Genomic DNA, 17,550 nt, shown 5'->3' on the forward strand with positions numbered 1-17,550 from the left:
GTTCCTCACAAAAGCGAATGTTGAGATGACATCCACACGCTTTATTTGTTTATTTAGTGGTACAAATTGAAATGGTTCACATATGCAGTATATATTCATTTGGATGGGGTGGAAATATTGAGGTGTTTTATGTTTTTGAGTGGTCGAAGCCATTGATGATGATTTATTTATAAAGGCCTGATTCTGTCGTGTGCAGTCATGTGGAGGAATGCTGCCGTGTTCACAAAAGAAAACATTCTGCATGTTCACGATTGCTTGTGTTAAGTTTGGTAAGACTTCAGTATTCATTTTTTATGTGTTAGATTGTGTTTATTTTAAAGCAGAATGGTTGAACTCTTCTTTTGTCAGTTTTTGTGTTCCTCACGCCTTTCACGTCTTTCTTCCTCTGAAAACGCTTCAGAGTCTCTTGGGGATTTTGAGTTATTTTTGCTGCTTTTAAAGTCTTCGTATCTTTATTCATCAGTGACCAGCTTCCAGTTTTCTTCCTCCTGTATAGTTTCTCTGTTCTCGGTGTTGAACAGAGAACATGTTCAGAACAGAGTGGCATCTGGAGCATTGGTGTTCTGAGAGGGTGGATGCGGCATTTTGTGCTGATATCTTAAGAGCGAAAGGTTAATCCTGGCGAGATTTTGTTGATTTTATCTGTGGTCCAGATGCGACCCGTCTCTTTTAGCAACGCTCTCAAAGGCTTGCGATGGTCTCCGAAGACAACGCTAACACTGGTGAGTACTGTATGAGACGACCTTACAACACAACTAAAATACTTTACGATTTAAAGAGAATTATATACTTATTTATATATATATATAATTATAGATATATAAATAAGAATTTCAAACTTTCACATACAGATTGTACATTTCTGATACATTTTATATAAGTGGTGCTTTTGTAGGCATCACGGTTACTGCTCATATTTACAATGTAATGTTTAAAGGGCAAGTACACCCAAAAAATAAAAATTCTGTTGATGTTTATTCACCCTAATGTTCTTCAAAACACAAAAGGTGGAACACAAAAGAAGACATTTTGAGAAATGTCTCAGTGGTTTTGTGTTCATACTGTACAGTTATTTGGTTATTGACGTTCTTCAAAATATCTTCTGTTGTGTTCTGCAGAAGAAAGAACGTCATACAGGTTTGGAATGACACAAGAGTGAATAAATGATAAAGAATTTTCATTTTTGGGTGAAGCATCACTTCAAACGTGCCGCCACATTGATTTTCTACTGAAAATTCGTTTCGCAACTGATTGTGAAAATTGTTCAGAAATTGTATAAAAACATATTTTAATAGCATTTTCTCTATTTGACTGTACTAGGCTCTGGTGGCAAGACAACTCGTATGAAGAAACAAAAGTGTATATTGAACAGTTCTCAAAAGGCTCAGCAGCTATACAGGGAACCCGAGCTGACCTTAGAGGTCACGTCTCGCAGCCATTCAAACCCTCTGAGTCACAATGATGTCCGAATGAAAACAAATCCATCGGAGATGACAGAGAACGGTATTAAACCTGCTATGAATGAACAAACGCACAACATATGGAGTGTTTCCAATCTAAAAGACAGGCAATATCTGCACCATGAGCACAGTCTGATCGACCCGTCGCTGGATGTGGATAAATCATCTCTGATGGGTTTTATCGGCTCCAGTAATCTGGAGAGCTCAGAGGATGTTCAGACCCTCCCGTGCATCCAGGTGGACGTTCGGACGGATGTGGTGCTGATCGATGAGGACGATGATGACGTGTCGTTACGGGAGAGGACGGTGACCGATGTGTCCGCTTCGGATGGGAACGCGGCCGAGCTGGTGTGCGGGCGTCTCCAGTCCATCTCCTCTGGCTCCTCCCGCTCGACGTGTCAGGAGGCGAGTGAAGGGCGGGGCTCTGTCATGGACACGCCTCATGAGGCACAGGAACCGCCTACAAAACACACACGCTCATGTTGCCTCTGTGTCATTATTTGAGTGTTTACAGAGGTCTTCATCTACACTTTTATGACGTTCAGAATTTTTCCATGAAACACAATGCTTTGCTACCGTACCTTTTAAAAGTCAACATGAAACCACATTTGCAACCCACTGAACCTTCTAAATTCTGCGGTATTTTAGTGTGAAACAGGATGTTTAGCAAGTAAAATGTTGGGCGGGACCTGAATGAGATTGCGGTCAACCGTGGCGGATCTTCAAAAAACACAGCTGCCACCCTTGACAACATCCACCGAAAAATGGAAGTTGGTTTAGTGATTACATGTCGGTGAAAAAAACAAAACAATAATGTGCTTTGATAAATCTACACAGTAAACAGGTTAGTTTTGATTTCGTGTTGACTTTCGGACTTTTACTTCATTTTTTTGCACTTAAACCTTTCTGCACCTTTATGACTTTCATATGTTCACGCAAGGATGAGGGTGCGCCAGGTTGCTAAACACTATAACTATACTATAAACACTGTTGTGATTTTCTAACTATGATAATTTCTCAATAACCCATTTACAGCTGAGTTTCATGAAATAGACTGGTTAAGGATCTTTCTGTTGTGAATATTGGGGTATATCTTTAAACTTCTCAAAAGAGGAAGTACTTCTCTATTCATTCACTTTTTTTCTGACACATTTGTGATCATTTGGCTATAAATCCAGTAACATGAGTACGGTGTATCCCACAATGCATTGCGCTCGACTTTCAATGTTTTCAATGTTCAATGATAAACGTCGAGCAATATTAGCTTTCAGTCCCATTTAGGGCCGACACAATTTCAAACTTTCACTACACGGTATCATGACCAGAAGAATTCACAATGTCGTATTCACAATGACGTGTTATTGAGATATCCATTTTGATTTTAAAAACGCAATAAACAATACTCGCAATCAAATTCATCTTTAATTGTCGTGTTTTTGGCCAGTAAATCATACTCGAAATACAGGTAAGGTGGAGAGAGAGAGTTTTATCCATCGTGGCTCTAAAGGCAAAACATTTTAAATGTGCTCAATTATTTACGAAATCATATATATCGCTGGTGTCCTTCTAAAATATAATATCTCCTTATTTTATGATTTACAGTTTTTTGCAATCATTATTATTAGTCGGCCTTTTTCTCCGAGTTTTTTCCATTTCCTGAAAATTTGGACATCCAAGGTTTCAGAAGGACGGTGGTAATATGCAAAATTAACATGGTCTCATAATCATGGTTATTCAAATCACGATTATTGTCGATACCGGTGTGACACCACTAGTTTCATTTATACTGTATAACGTACATGTAAAAATGCATTTAAAATAGTATTAAATGCTAAATTATTATTTACAGGGTCATTTATTTGGAACTCCAGGTTAAACATGCATATAATGACAAGTAATGACAATATTTCAAGCAGTATCATTGAAAAAGTGTGTACTGTTTTGCATACTATTTTTAGAAGTAAAGCAGTATTCAGTTTTTTTGTGCGTTTCTCATGATCTCTTCATATGAAGACAATGTTCTTTTGTATGTCTGAACAGTGCGTATGTTCACAGAAACATGGTTGTGTTGCGCAGTCAGGTGGAGGAAATGACTGCAGAGGTTTCCGGAAGCGTTTGGGTGTGTGTTGTGATGGGTTCCAGTGTGTGTGTGTGTGTGTGTGTTTGGGGTGTGTGTGGGGTGGGTGATAGGGTAGAAAACTCTTATCTGTCACACCCAAACTGTGTTAACTCGTCCCCTGCCAGAGCTGATGATGTAGATGAGTCACACACAGATGCTTGTGCACTTACATGTGAAAATGATATTTCTGCCTTATAACCTTAAAAAACATTTCTTCTATCTAATTTGATCGTGACATTAAAAAGGACATTTACAATTCACCATCACAAATATTTAAATTAAAAGTAGGTTATTGTTTTGTGCAGCAGGACTATGTAAACCAGAACAACTTTGAAAGGTAAGATGTTCAATTCAATGTAAGTTTGGACATTTCAATATTTGACCCAACCAAGGGTTGACAATGTGCCATGGAAGCTTTTTATAGAGATATAACAGATGGGTGTATTCACAACACAGTTTGGCGGCTGAAAATAGTCATAATCTCCATGTGGCGCATGAATGAAGAATGAAGAGTTCTCACACGGAGAGACATTTAACTGAATGTGTCAGAACTGATGATGACAGACAGACCACACAGACCGCCGTGTCCTTCAGAAGAGACGTGTTTAACTCATTCACTGCTATCAACACACTTCAGCAGGAGGAGGGTCTTTAAGGGGAAATCTGGAGAAATGTGGATCACAGACGTGTGATATTTTCAGTCGGCGGGAACAGAGGCAAACGGCGATGACAGTCACACGAGTGATCTTGTGCTTTCTGATGATTCGAGGTGCCATTAAAGGTGAGTATCAGATATTTGCTCTTTTTCTTGATTTTAAACGATTACAATAATCCAAAAGTCACACATGACTAAACATTAAGGTTTTCATCATTTCATTGACAAGATTATGCTGATTGAATTGATTTGCAGAATTCTGCTTTTATACATTACACATGAAGGATACTGTTTGGCAACGGTACAAAGAGCATCTATAAAGAAAATATAGCTTGCTCAATGCCATAAATTTGCTTGTTGTTCCTTTATAACTTACAACTTTATTTCAAAAGTTTGCAACTGTATTTTGATCGTGTATGATGTAAATATGAAAAGCCATAACAGAACAGAATAGGGGTGTAGCTCTCAATTCGACAGAGTTCGCAGATATAATTCTCAAATCTCAATACTTAGATAAAAATGAAGGAAAAGAAAATGACTTTAACAAATAACAGATTTTTTTCCCAAAACTTTAACTATTTTTAATAACATTTGTTATTTTTTACAGTTAGAATTGGCGACATTCAGCATTTAATTGAACCTTCTTATTGAACCTTTTAATTGAAAAATCGAATAGAGCTGTAAATAAATCAAAAACTAATCTTGAGTTTTGACGCAAAATAAAAATGAACGAAGGAATTAAAAAAGCTAAACCATAGGAGGGAGCTAAAGCAGTAAAAGCACAAACAAAAAACATTAAAGTCCCAAATTAAAATGTACATTTTTCATGAAATATTGCAACGTTTATTGTAAATAGCTTACCAATGTGGGTCATTCTCTTCTTAAAATTCACGTGTCCTCAGAATCTCCCCTTAAAATCTGAAAATGCACTTCCGTCCTGTATAGTGACTATTCATCTTAAATAACGTATGTTAGACAGCTTGGGCGGAGCATCCGTTAAGTCCTCCCCTTCAACTGTCAGTCTGCTGCCAGTTCCATTTTAAAATGCAACGGTTATTTTTATACATCCAATCAAATCGCAGATAAAAAACAAGCCACGCCCACATTTTTCTCATTCGAAATTTCATTTCGCTAGGAAATGCGTCAGAATACGGAAGTAAGCACGATCGCAACTTCCGGTTCACGGGGACTTTGAAACATATATGATATGTAGGCTACATGTAAATAATATGTCTCAGGTCACGTGTTGACAACTCAACCAATAGAATTAAACAGATGTCATATTACATCATCATAGCTCTATGATACATATTTTACTTTTATCGTAATGTAATATTTAGTTTAAACCCGAATAAGTTTGGAAAACTCAAATAATTTGAGGTAATCAGTTACATCAAATCTCTTGAGGTATGATGTTCCCAATTTTAAGTAAGCAGAACTATTACGTTTTGAGTTTGTTATACTGTTGTTATTTCCTTTTAATTTTGCTCATTTTGTAAGGTAACTTTTTATTTACAGTTAAATAAAAGAAAGGTCTTAAGACAACCTTAACATGTCAGCTGCATCAAAAATGATCCAACAGCCTTCACAAAGAGTGATGCAACTCACACGACTGCAATTGCACCTCCCACAACCAGTCAAAATACAACAAACTCTTCTAAATATCCAAGATAATTGAACATTCATCATTAACAAGGCTTTTTCCTTTCTAAAAACTCATAAAATAACACTTAATTTCAAAATGTACTCTCCTAATGCAGTCTCACGCAAGCAAGCTGGGAACTGAAATTCATTCTCAACAAATCGTCTTGAATTAACTTGTTGAAATTAAGTTAAACTAACTCAAAAGTAAGAATTAGTTACGGGAAATCAAAACATTTAAGTTAGGACAATTTTTATATAAATTAAAGTTTACACTACTTTAACTGTTTGATTTCTTTGAACATTCGGGTTTACAGTTTATATCTTTATGTGACCCTGGACCACAAAACCAGTCATACGTCGGATGGGTATATTTGTAGCAATAGCCAACAAAACATTGAATGGGTCAAAATAATATATATTTCTTTTATGCCAATAATCTTTAGGATATTAAGTAAAGATCATGTTACAAGAAGATATTTTGTATATTTCCTACCCTAAATGTATAAAAACCTCAGCCAAATTGCTACCAAAAATGGCCAGAAACACAAACTTCATTCACTGCGGCAGCTCTTTGAGAATTACACACTCACGTTTGACATCTATTGTATGTAAAGTTTAGAACTTCAGCTTTCAGGTTCATCTACTCTCCACAAAATAGCGGTAAGCCCACAGAGAGCGTTAAAACAAACCTGTTTCTTCTTAGCATCGGCCTGCAACACAGCCTCTGATGAACGACTTCAAAGGCCATTTTCTCAGAATCCATAGTTTCAAATAGTTGTATCTCGGCCAAATATTGTCCTATATCCTAACCAACCATACATCAGTGGAAAGCTTACTTATTCACCTTTCAGGCGATGTATAAAACTCAAAAAAGTTTTGTGGTCCAGGGTCACATATTTACAATGATGCACATCTTAAAACAATTCCATCCCTGTTTCTGCTTCATGCCTCATTTACAGCAGTTGAAGCGGACCCAGTGGGTGTATGTGCCTCTTGCCATCGTAACGCCACCTGTGACGATAAAACCGATGGATCAGGAGGAAAAGTGTGCAACTGCATGTATGGATTTGTTGGCAACGGGAGAACTTACTGTCAAGGTTTGATATTAAACCACATTCACACTGCTACTGCTGTTTCATTAACTGAATGAAACTTTACTTTGTACGTTTCAAATCTATTGTTACTGACATAAGAAGGTGTGCTATATAAAGTACTATTAAAATCCTAACCTACTGTATATACATCACGTGATAACTGTGTTGTTCTGATGTCACAGATAAAGACGAGTGCCAGCTGGGCAGAATCTGTGGAGATCACACTGTATGTCATAACACATACGGCAGCTATTACTGTACCTGTCTCACCGGCTACAGCCCGTCCAATCACATGACCACATTCATACCCAATGATGGAACATACTGCCATGGTGAGATTTTGCTGCCATGGTCTGTTAAATCATTACATGAAACATGCACATAATATGGTTTACAGTACGTATATTACATATATAAGCTGATGGTATACACGGATTTTGCAGGATGGGTGTGAACGTGATGCAGCAAGTGAAAAGCTTTCACAAGTTGTCACAATGTTTCATAAAACTGATTGAGTAACCGTCGATCATGAAACAGAGAAGCGCAATAGAAGATCAACACCTTTCTTCATGGTGTAAAACTTTGCAGTAATTTCGCAGCAGGTTTGCCAGTAACTTACTGTAGATTTAATTTACAATTTAGTGTTACTGTGGTAATGCCAGTCTCTTCTTGCTCATTTTGAATCTCAAAAGTCAAAGTGTTTTCATTTTGACTAAAGTAAAGTTTTACTCAAATTGAAAACAGTACTAGGAAAGTAATTAAATGTACAGTAAGTTACTGGCAAACCTGCAGCAAAACTACAGCAACGTTTTACAGAACTGTGCTGTAATTTCCCAGCAGGTTTGCCAGTAACTTACTGTAGATTTAATTTACAATTTTGTTTTAAGCATAAACTTACCTAGTTTATATATTTTTCTTTCATAAAACAAGACTAAATATCTTAGGTCGCTTTTCTTGTTATGTATCGTAATTTAAGAAATGTTTTAATATTTTTACTAGAAAACAAGACAAAAATGCTCAGGAAGAATGTCATTTTTTGCAGTGCTGCTGTGCTAATGCCAGTCTCTTCTTGCTCATTTTGAATCTCAAAAGTCAAAGTGTTTTCATTTTGATTAAAGTAATTGAAAACAGTACTAATAAGAAAGTATATTAAGTAGTAATTAAATCTACAGTATGTTACTGGCAAATGCAAGACTACAGCAAAGTTTTACAGTGTACTACAGTAACATACCAAGTTTTAACTTTTTAAAGTAGGAACTAAATAAACAGAAAAATGATTTAACGAGCAGCAGTTGTAAGGAGATTAAAGATGCAGTTGTTTTGTTTTCAGATATAGACGAGTGCAGTGTGGAGGGAATCTGTGGTGAAGGATCGCTCTGTCACAACACTGATGGAGATTTCACCTGCTCCTGTCACACCGGTTACACCGTCCAGAACGGAACTCAACCGTTTAATCCACTGCGGGATAAAGCGTACTGCGAAGGTCAAAAATACAGCCGTTTTGAGGTTTTATACAAACAAACACCACTCGGATGTGAAAAACGGATTCTTTTTTAGGGACGTACAGTATACAAGACATGTTTAACATTTGTATTGTACAGAAATCACCAAGCATCTGTACGGAGCACACACAAACAGACTCAAAAATCATGTTTTACTTGTGTGTTTGTTAGCTGAGTTATTATTACTTCGTCAAAACAACCCAACTACAGTTTGATTGATATTATTCGGAATGCACAAGAATAAAGTTATCTGTTTTTGCAAATGAAGTCTTCAAATATAGATCCTATATAATAGGAATAAAATTAATATAGAAATAAGGAAGGAAAAAATGAATAAATAGAAAGAAAAAAGAGCTAGTAATATTTATAACAATGAAAACAAAAATGATGAAATACATTGTATTATAGAATATATATATTATGGCAAATCTTCTATAAGATGCACATTAGCATGAATGTTTTTACGTGTAAATTTGATGTACTTTAGTGATGCGTATCAATAATTGTCTGTATAAATAAATGACCAGACCAGATATATATATATCAAAAATATATGTATTTATCCGTTTTAAACAGCACAGTGACCACAGAAAATCCCGTGTAATGAAATAAAGCAGTGTTTGTGTTTTTATAGTGACAGACTGTGGATCTCCTCCATCAGTCCCTCACGCTGAGCAGATCTCTCCAACTACCACCCATTACACCAGTGAACTCCAGTACAGGTGTGTGGAGGGATTCCAGTGGAAGAGAGGGAGGAATTCTTCGCTCTGTGGTCTGGACGGACGTTGGGACGGACCCAGTCTGGTGTGTGAAGGTATGGCGTACGTATTGCACTGCATGCACCTGTGCTTAAAACACTATAGGATCTATCAATGTGAATTCTTGTGGGCATTTTCTTTTGATTTTGTGGTCAAACACACGTTGCACTTAGATTTCTAGTCTAAATATTTTGGCTGTCATGTGATGGATTTATAGAAGTGGACTGTGGGGAGCCTCGGTTCCTTCCTCATTCACAAATGATTTGGAATAACATGTCAGGAATGGGGTCGGTGGTGCTGTATGTGTGTGACTCACAGTTTTCTAACAGCGGACGTCAGAACGTGTCACTATGTTCTTCTCACGGCACGTGGACGAATCCTGACTTTCTGTGTGAAGGTATCTGCGCTTGTTTAATGGTCGTTTCATTTCTGTGGTGTGGCGATGAAAGGATGTGTTGTCGAGTTTGTGTTTGTGTGTGTTTAGAGATCAAATGCGGTTCTCCTCCGGTTCTGCCTCACTCAGTGTTGTTGTGGACCGGTGTCAGTCAAATCGGTTCTGTGGCTCTGTATCAATGTGACGTTGGATATCACAGTTTGGATTCAGAAAATGTGTCTGTGTGTAAAAGTGACGGTCATTGGAGTAAACTTTGGAGATTTTCTTGTGAAGGTACCAATTCTTCCGACTCCCTTTTATAAATGACAACGAATGTCTCAAAAGGCTCAACCCAAAAACGACTATTCTAGTCGCACTTCTACTGTTCCAACCAACATTTTCTTTCCCTAAACGCAAAGTAGATCGCTTTTCTTTTCTTTTTGTGTACCATGGAAGAAATACAATTGTTTCGACGTAAATGATAACAGAATATGATTTTTATTTAGATTGTTGAATGCGATGAATATTACTGTACATGTTTGAATTTTGAAAATGGTAAAGGTCTTAAAGGAATAGTTCACCCAAAAATGAAAAGTCTGTTATCATTTATTCACCTTTATGTTGTTCCAAACTACCTTTCTTTTGATCCCAATGACTCAAAATAAGTCATTTCTTTTCTTCTTTCCTTGTATTCTCCATGGAAGAAAAAATGGTATCCAAGCTGTTCTGATGACATCATAAATGATGACATCACTTTTCTTTGTGTGTACCATAAAAGAAAGTTTCCAAGTAAATGATAACAGAATGTGATTTTTAATGCAATGGATTTAAGATTTTCATTTTTGACATTTTTAAAATAGTAAAGGAACAACCCAAAAATGAAAAAAATCTGTCATCATTTATTTACTTGCATGTTGTTCTAAACCTGACTTTCTTTTCTATTTTCTTATTTTTCATGGAAGAAATACTATTGTTTCCCATATGATTTTGTTTAGATTAGAATATATATTTTTATTTAGATGGCTGAATGTGATGAAGTTTTTTGGACATTTTAAGCAAACAATATTTTGTACTGTATAGTGCAAACACTGGAGCTCCAGATCTTTGACACATAAACTGTTACATTTGTTGCATTTATTATTTGTTATTATTTATTTATTATCACCTTGATACAGTGAAATAGAATTTGCTTCTCAACAGAGATTGTTTGTGGAAACCCCCCCACACGGCCCCACACTGTACAAGTCTGGAATGGCAGAGTAACGTTTACCAGCACAGTAACATACCGCTGTGAACACGGTTACTACGCTAAACACGGAAATAATACATCTGTGTGCGCTGAAAACGGTTCCTGGACAACACCAACTCTGTTGTGTGGAGGTAATATTATGAAACGAAACAAGAAATAAATGGTGACTGAAAGGCCTTTGAGATGTTGTGTTGTTTGTCAGAGGTGGACTGCGGAGCCCCTCGCTCTCTTCCTCTCTCAGTTATGATGTGGAGAGGAGACAGCGCCGTCGGCTCCAGAGTGATTTATAAATGCATTGAAGGATTTAATAATGTTAGAAATGAAGAGACATCAGTCTGTGATTCCGAGGGAATCTGGAGTCAGCCTGATTTTCTCTGTAAAGGTATATCTCATTTTATTTACATTTTTCATTATGTATTACAATGTGGCCTCCATGCAAAAGTATTAAAGGCTTAGTACATCTATTCAATTTGAAATAGAATATCCTCTTTTTGTGAAATGTTTTGCTTGAAATGCTGTCAACTTTTTTACATAATATGCCACAATGGATACTTTGTTATTTAAAGTCCCCGTGAACCGGAAGTTGCGATCGTTTTTACTTCCGCATTCTGACACATTTCTGAGTGAAAAGGAGAAAATGAGTGGGCGTGGCTTGCATTTTTCACGCCGAATTGATTGGATGTGAAAAAACAGCTGCTGCATTGATTTTGAAATGAAGCTGGCAGCAGACTGACAGTTGAAGGGGAGGAGTTAACGGATGCTCCGCCCAAGCCATCTAATTTACCTCATTTGAGATGGATCCTCATTTCAGGGCGGAAGTGCATTTTCAGATTTTAACTGAAGATTACATGAATTTTAAATTAGATACCCACATAGATAAGCTATTTACTATAAACGCTGCAATATTTCATGAAAAAATAACAGTTGTCATTTTTAATTTCACTGGGACTTTAATACAGTGATTTTCATACTTTTAAGTGATGCACAGGTCTACAGTTTTTTGGACCACTATATTTTAGCACTCTCTACTTGAATGTATTTCTTTCATGGATAATATGCGTGCGCATGTACAGTTTGTGTGTATGTGTGTTTATTCAGAAGTAGACTGTGGCTGGCCTCCTCCTCTGCGTCACTCAGTTGTGATGTGGAATAACAGCTCCGGTCTGGGTTCTGTTGCTCTCTACTTGTGTGAAGCTGGATATCGGCGTGTTGGTGAAGGAAATGTGTCGGTCTGTAACTCAAACGCAAAGTGGAGCAAAATTGACATGAGATGTGAAGGTACCAACAGCATGGATCTCTTGCGATACATTCATCAAAAATCACCGCTGTCAGTGGACGGTTCACACAAAATTGTCATTATGTTGTAGGCCTACATGCCCTCATATTGTTCCAGACCTGTATGATTTTTATTCCTCCGTGAAGCACAAAATGAGTTTATTTGAGGCCCTTTCTCAAGCCAGTGTGTAGAATTGAAGTACTTGACACAGTAACTCGTGTTCACATGCTATGTTTGGTCACGTGACACGTGAGAACCAGTGATATTTGACATTTCAATATGCATTGCGACTGTCGCATGACTTTATGGTGCTGTTGAGATTTACAGCCACTAGTCACTTTTGACCTTAGTTGTATGGTTTGAAAACATCTTCCTGTGTTTCACAGAAGACATAAAGTCGTTCAGGTTTGGATTGACATGAGGGTGAGTAAATCATAATAGTATTGAAATTGTTGGGTGAACTATTCCTCTAATGCATAAGCACAATCAGAATACACGAATAAGCCGCAAGTTATGATGTCAGTACACGACAGAGCGTTTTTTCTTCTCTAATGCCCTTTACTGGTCTCAATGGACAGAGATAAACTGTGGTGATCCCCCAGTATTCCCACTAACAGATAGAAACCGGAACGAAACATCTACACCGGGTAGCGTTGTTAAATACACATGTAAAAATGGACTCAAACAGGAGGGAAACAAAAACACGTCGACATGTTTATCAGACGGAACATGGGAAAAAATATCTGTAACATGTACAGGTAAACCACTGAATCTTCAAATACAGAAACGCTTACGTTTGAATGGGTATGACTTTAAAATGTTGACTGCAGTTTGTTTGTTGCCAGTTTATGTCGTGTGTTTGTCTCGTTATAAAATTATTTGCTCACAAATGTGGTTGTACATCTAATGCATTTTTAACAGTGGTTTTGTGTTTTTGTCTGTGTAGCTCACTGTGGCCCGGCACCAGACGTACCTCACACAGAGGTGATGTGGGACAACAGTACTGCAGCCATCCATCGCTGTGTTAAAGGATATTACAGCCGCACAGGAAGTGACATATCAATGTGTGACATCACAGGAAAGTGGCAGGTGGCTACCTTACGCTGCAAAGGTGAGCATCCTTTGTTTTTGTGTTTCTGTTATGGCCATTGCACATTGAGTCCGAAATGTGCGTCCGGATTTCCGCACGTTAAAAAAGAAATACGACCTCACGTTGTGTCAATCACATTTACACGCTGCCTCCGATATTTTCGTCCGTCATAAAAATGTCCGACTGGGTTTGATTTTCTGCATTTTTCTCATCGGTAGCAAGCGTTTTGAGAGGCGTTTTGACAATTCAGAGACACCGTACAAACGAGCGCCAATTATGAAAAAAGACATACGAAAATTTCAGACTGTATGTGCAAAGACCTTTATCCTCAAATTTAAAAATGTAATATTTAATACATATTTGTATTTAATAAGACTTATACCACAAAAAAAGCTTAAGAACTTAGAAACTAGTTCAAAGTAGGCGTTTAAAACATGATTGCTTTTGTCTCAGAAAAATCAATATCAATATTTCAATTTATTGGCCAATATATCAATAAATAAAAATCTGTCATCATTTACTCGCTCGCATGTCATTTCAAACCTGTGTGACTTTCTTCCTCGAAGCACAAAAGAAGATATTTTGAAGATGGTTGGTAATCGAACGGCGCCGGCACCCATTCACTTCACTATTGTACGGGTACATTTTTCGAAATATCTTCTCTTGTGTTCTGCGGAAAGAAAGTCAAACGGGTTTGAAATGACGCGAATGATGACAGAATTTTCATTTTTGGGTGAACTTTCACTTTAACAGCTTTCAAATTGAAAGAATTATCGGTGATCCTTATTGGCCAAAATTTCAATTTCAGTGCTTTTCTAGTCCTCTTCAGTTTTTGGTCAATTGTAAAACTGTACATTCTAAATCAGTTGACCTGCCATTCATTATGATTCTCGCATGTTTATGTATCCCGAATTAAAAGTCAGAATGTGATTTTGTGCGTTTCAGAGGTGAAGCTGATCATTCGTGATGTGATGGTGGTTAATGAAAGATGTTTACACTGGAATGCTGAAAATGAGGATCATATAGAGACGTACACTGTGAGCATTCTTTTAGAAAAAATAAGAGACCAATTTTAATTGAATCATCATTTCTAGATGTATTGTGATCATTCCAGTCCAGCGTTTGTTGAATTTCAACAAAATCAAACCTCAGGAGCGACATTAAGTCATCCAACAGCGATGTGAACGACTGACAGCATGACAAGACGCATGAAAACTGTGATCAAAATCCAGATTATCATATAAAAAACTGAACTTCTCCTAAATACATGTAGAAATATGACTGTTGTGCTGCTTAAAAGTGAATCTGATCTTGTTTTCTTTGCAGTATTTGAAGTCAGAAAAAATACAGAGCCTCTTTTCTGTTGTTTTCACCTGTTTCTCCGGTTTTCATTTTCTGCAAATAAATGCAAATAGAAATTGTTATTGGGATCGTTATTGTTAAAAAGGATCATTTTACCTAAACACATACATATAGTAAATTCTGAAAATCTAAATGTGTTCTGCGGCTATACAAATACAAGTAATGTCAGTTACGTTTCATTAAAAGTAACACAAAAACAACAATGCATCACTTTAGGCACAAAACATGCAATTAGTTGCTTTTTAGGGGGTAAAGCAATACTGCAATGCACTCCTTGTGAAACTAATTTTCCCCGACACTATGTACACAATCCTACACCAGGTTTTGGATATATACCAGCATAGTTTCATAGTTTGATGTGTTGTCTTGCACAGGTGACGTATGTTGGATTGCGAGACTTTGAGCGAGCGTTCAGCGACAGGAGAAAAAAGCTTTTCAGCTCTTCTGCCCTGCGTCCTGTTCTCTGTTTAAATCTTCTGCCCGCCACAAACTACACAATAACCATCAGAGCCCATTCAACACGAGCCACCTCCACACTTACAGCGAATACCAGCATACCAGGTACAAAACCAACTTCTGCTTCTAACAGTGTATCCATATTCACAACCTTCCTTTGCTTTTCTAACGTTATGAAATATTATGCTACATATGAAGTGATTGAATGGATTGTGAAACTGGGTTTGCTATAAAGTCCCTGTGTTCCGTTAGTCCCTCCCACACCAGAGGTCGAATACATTGAAGCTGACGCTCCGTTGGCCGCTCTGAGACTACGGAGATCGACCGATTCACTTGACTCGATATGGTAAGAACGTCGGACGTCTTGTGTTTGTCTTGCGTTGAACTCATCGGTCACTGTGTATTTATTTCTGTGAATGTTTCGGATGTGTCCAGTATGTACCAGGTGTTTGTGTTACCTGTGGAGGGCGTGTTGCTGTTTGACTGCAGCTCTTCTGATAGTCCGCGGTTCTTCGCACAGCAGAGATGTGACGGTGGATACGTCACGGCTCAAATACACCTCAGAGGTCTGGCCGTGGAAATAAACTTCACTGTAGGGGACCAGCGGCTCTACGGGGACTTCTTCAACGCACCTCTGGAGAACGGGAAGGATTATTATATTATTCTGCGCACCGTCTGTCAGTGGGGAGAGGTGGGAGTACCGTGCTGTTTCCACATTGATGGATGGAGTTATTCTTAAACCATATTTTTTGTTAATCTGGTTCTCTGTGTTTTCTTTGATAGTCTAGAACACAGTCTTGTATAGTCTGGGCCAAAGCCAGAGGTAAAGACCATGCAGATCATGTGCCTCATTTTAAACGTGTTTACATAGAAAATGAATTTCTCTCGTTTTGTTTGTTCTCTAAGGAACATCGTACATCATGAAGGTTTCTGCTCTTGTTGCTGTTGGATTCATAAGTGTTGTCGGCTCATTCGTTGTTTTGGGATACTGGTACAGCTGGTGAGATTACAGTATACTGTATTAACATTCATGTGTCTTAATGTTTCTTTTAAGCACACTTTCTGTTTCACAGGTACCGTGAATAGTCCAGTCCCAGACTTTATGTCAACTGTGTTGTTTTGAAATAAAGCAGATATTTTGTAATACTGTTGAGTATGATGTTTGATGTTATTGTGTCATCAGAACCAACCTATAACAGAGGTCCAAATGAAAGCCAGAACGATGCAAAGACATTGAATTTGTGTTAAGGAAACAACTCTAAGTAAAATTTGAGTCACAAATAAATAGAGAAAATAAATAGCTGGAAATAAGTATTCTGTTTTTGATTTAAGAAAATACTTTCAAAAAGTATTAATTATGTAAAACTTGTGTCTTTAGACACAAACGCATAAATACATATAAACGAAGAGAAGATGATATCGGATTGCCTGAGGTATTAAACATTACTGTAATGCAGATAAATAGCTGAGCACATCACATACAATCATTAGAACGGAAGTTTGTTTGAAATACGGTTGCAATTTCAGTTGTTCACCATTAGAGGGAACCAGAGGCTCAATTAAAAGCTCAGTGGTAATGAAAAATCACGTTGATCATTTTTAGTAGTGTTTCATAAAACGCCTTTAACAAAAAAAACTCAACATTCCTACCACATTTTATGTCACAATACCATTGTTACTGTAAAAGAACACTAAAGTAATATGGGAATATGCCCATTTTAAATTATTTTCACCTTAATGTATTTTTTATGAAGGCAGTAGTGAGTCATAAATTACCACAGTTTATTTTGAACAGAATGGTGGGTGTAATAATTGTGGAATATTGATGAAAAAAATTGTTACCAAGGTTCTTTTTTATTTCGGTGGACCGTTAATAGAGAGAAATAATCTCTTGTGAACTTTAACAATTAGTGACAGTATAATCCATACGTTTTTTACCGTACCTGACCGAAGGGCGTGGTCTGGTGCTCCGTCCTGTCAATCAACTAGCGAAAACGTGTTGTGGTTTCTTTCTTTTTAAATAATTTATTATCCTCATGTTTGTGAATCATTTCTCAAATATTATCAAAATGTATTTTCTCATGTCTTTGTATTTTCTTCGGGGTTTTTATTCATCCTTCCTGTCAATCACTCGATGACATCATGTTGTAGGCGGGGTGCGCGGCTCCTTTTAGTCAAACAAGGCGTGGTTTAACGCCTAGATCGTCAGTGTCGCCTCAGAAAGGTTTTAATGTAAATTGATTTACCAGTCAAGACGACTTTTACTTATACAGTCGACGTTATTAAGTGTATGATACACCATTGATTACATCAAAACCATCCGTTTGCCATCAACGCCGTCAAAGATCGATATTTCACGTGAACGTGAATTGGTTTCAGTATGAATATTAATATTAATGCATTGTCTTATACCTGTGGTAAAAATCGACGAAGCAGACGTTTCAAAACCATCAGGTTTAAGGGTATTGATTATATATCTGAGGTGCGTTCCTACACACACATTTGTTCTACA

The 17,550-nt window shown here is 37.2% G+C and overlaps 1 protein-coding gene across 7 annotated transcripts; it reads left to right on the forward strand.

The window, feature by feature from the left end:
• The first annotated feature begins 1,913 nt into the window (after positions 1-1,913).
• susd1 (sushi domain containing 1) lies at positions 1,914-16,240 on the forward strand. Of its 7 annotated transcripts, XM_057323142.1 has the most exons (21): positions 1,914-2,304; positions 3,885-3,916; positions 4,036-4,360; positions 6,838-6,975; positions 7,155-7,304; positions 8,303-8,455; positions 9,109-9,288; positions 9,450-9,629; positions 9,717-9,899; positions 10,806-10,985; positions 11,057-11,236; positions 11,953-12,132; positions 12,709-12,888; positions 13,077-13,241; positions 14,166-14,257; positions 14,957-15,143; positions 15,291-15,384; positions 15,474-15,729; positions 15,822-15,861; positions 15,945-16,038; positions 16,112-16,238. In XM_057323142.1, the coding sequence occupies exons 3-21, from the start codon at positions 4,306-4,308 to the stop codon at positions 16,122-16,124; spliced, it is 2,700 nt and encodes an 899-aa protein (XP_057179125.1). In that variant the 5' UTR covers positions 1,914-2,304; positions 3,885-3,916; positions 4,036-4,305; the 3' UTR covers positions 16,125-16,238. The 7 variants fall into 7 exon arrangements, with proteins under 7 accessions (XP_057179125.1, XP_057179118.1, XP_057179080.1 ...); XM_057323135.1 differs by having other exon boundaries at positions 9,450-9,899; positions 12,748-12,888; positions 16,112-16,240; XM_057323097.1 differs by having other exon boundaries at positions 9,450-9,899; positions 16,112-16,239.
• Positions 16,241-17,550: the final 1,310 nt, after the last annotated feature.

Source organism: Triplophysa rosa, linkage group LG2, assembly GCF_024868665.1.
Source record: "Triplophysa rosa linkage group LG2, Trosa_1v2, whole genome shotgun sequence".
In the NCBI taxonomy this organism is placed as follows: Eukaryota; Metazoa; Chordata; class Actinopteri; order Cypriniformes; family Nemacheilidae; genus Triplophysa; species Triplophysa rosa.

Bases quoted from the DNA above. Each gene is read 5' to 3' on its own strand.
- susd1 (XM_057323097.1), top strand. From the start codon at position 4,306: ATGACAGTCACACGAGTGATCTTGTGCTTTCTGATGATTCGAGGTGCC. The intron at 10,986-11,056 runs GTAATATTATGA...GTTGTTTGTCAG, and splicing joins ACCAACTCTGTTGTGTGGAG to AGGTGGACTGCGGAGCCCCT. The intron at 15,862-15,944 runs GTAAAGACCATG...TTGTTCTCTAAG, and splicing joins AGTCTGGGCCAAAGCCAGAG to GAACATCGTACATCATGAAG.